General features: G+C 44.8%; 1 protein-coding gene across 1 annotated transcript in view; it reads left to right on the top strand.

The window, feature by feature from the left end:
• The first annotated feature begins 701 nt into the window (after window positions 1-701).
• The window catches only part of si:dkey-238o13.4 (uncharacterized protein LOC560780 homolog), a 9,649-nt gene continuing 8,399 nt past the window's right edge, over window positions 702-1,951 (top strand). The window contains exons 1-2 of the mRNA XM_056282306.1: window positions 702-906; window positions 1,808-1,915. Coding sequence (XP_056138281.1) covers window positions 822-906; window positions 1,808-1,915 — 193 coding nt within the window. The 5' untranslated portion in view covers window positions 702-821. The remainder of the gene's footprint in view (window positions 907-1,807; window positions 1,916-1,951) is intronic.

The raw sequence follows: 1,951 nt of genomic DNA, 5'->3' as shown, positions 1-1,951 counted from the left end.
TTCCTCCCTATACGTCTTACTCTTTACATTTAACCTGGAACATAGCCATGTAGGTAAAGAGGCAAAAGATGGCGTAACATTTCCTTTCAGGTACCTTTCCCTAGCGAGACCGAACACAGAACAACATTAGGCTGGGTTTACACAGCATGCACAGCCTGAAACGACCGGACACTGGCCATGTGTTTTCTGATAGGTAATAAACAGCCAATAATCCCAAGAATACACAAGGCTGCCAGATGGTACAGTATGAAGCCAGGCATGATGTGAAGATATGGTGCATTATATGCTTATAGAGTGCATTTCCCCACTGTATTTCTGTTGAAAGCCACAAAAATGAACAGAAACCGAAACGGGTGTTTTCATCATCCAGTATCATAATCAGTGACAGAATAGAGATTGACTGGTTGTGGGAATAAATGACATGCTGTTGTGATATCTCGTCAGTGTGTGGCCATCTGTAGTGGTTTATTTTGCCTTTGTTTTTTTTGCCTTTTTTCCCTGTAGGAATTCAAGCGCAGGTAATAAATAGACTTCAGCGCCGGATGTGGCGCGCGTTCTCCACCGGTGTGGAGACCCGCGTGCCTGATCTCCCTCTCCTTCGGGAGTGGTTTGAGTGACAACGATAAAAAGGGCGGGCCCTGTGGCTCCTGAGAGTGGTTAAAAGGTCCAGCCGATGGCCAAGACACTCTGCATGACACACATACACACATAAACACACACACACACTCAAAGGGGGAGAGAAAGAAGCTGCACCAGCTGCCCGTACAGTATATCATCCGTGGGGGGGAAAAAAACAAAACACTGACGGATCTGAATCCACGATGGCAAACTCGGACAGAGTTGTGTTGGCTCTCGGAGGAGCAGGGACAGTGGGCTCCGGAGTGGTTAAAGCATTACTTGACAAAGGTAAGCCACCCACCCGCCGGGAGACGCCGCGCGCGCGCTGTGCGCGGGGGCATCTCTAACGCGCGAGCGCCTGCCTGCGTGAACCAAACCGAGCGACTTAACATTGACCCGCATGGAAACTGATACCCGTGTCGATTTGATCCGAAAGAGACACGCTAAAATAGGGTATGTCTATTGTACGTTACAGAGACCTTTGCTATTTCTGGAAGGCGGTGTACACATAGGGGACAGTCTCGCTGATTTTTAAGCATTAGAAACTGAAAACGCGACGAACGTTTTAGTTTTTCAGAAAGAAAAAAAACAAACTACTTCTGCGCGCGTAATCGTGCACAGAAACCCTTTTTGCGTGCACCTTCATTTGTCACCTGTTGCATCTATTCCCACGGAGCAAGCAGGTCCGAGATCTTCTTGTTCTCAATACTTATCACCTCTGTTGAAGAGATTTTTTAAAATATCTTTTAAAAAAATATCTTTCTGAGAAACTGTTGTGGCTTTCTCGATGAAGAAATGATGAACCAGACCGCAAGGATACTGTCGTGGGGGATGCAGAGCGTTTGGACGGACAATGCATGTCCATAGTTTGCGTATTGAGGCCCCAATTTAGCACAAAGTTACCAGTTGCTGTTCAGTCACGTTTATCCAACCAACGATCTTGATAAACAGATTAGGATAATGTATTCCTATTTTAGTGAATGTTCATTTTCACGTGAGAGGGATTACTCCTATCTGTGTTAAACAGAATAAATTTGTCTGTCTGCCTGAAAAACTTATGTGTGATCTCCATTGGTAGCTGGCCCTGACTCATGATTTGTTGCTGATAAATGTATGCATGTATGTATGTATGTATGTATGTATGTATGTATGTATGTATGTATGTATGTATGTATGTATGTATGTATAGGTTTCAAGGTAGCTGTGATCTCGAGGGACAACAGCCGGTTGGAAAGACTGCGATCATTTGTCTCTTCAAATACAAAGGATAACCTCATCACCATTGTGGGGAATGTTGGTAAGGAGGAGTCACTATCCATCCATTCATTTATCC

The sequence above is a fragment of the Lampris incognitus genome, chromosome 6 (genome assembly GCF_029633865.1).
Source record: "Lampris incognitus isolate fLamInc1 chromosome 6, fLamInc1.hap2, whole genome shotgun sequence".
Lineage (NCBI taxonomy): Eukaryota > Metazoa > Chordata > Actinopteri > Lampriformes > Lampridae > Lampris > Lampris incognitus.
Note: the sequence above shows the minus strand (reverse complement) of the source record. Positions and strands in the feature narration are given on the sequence as shown.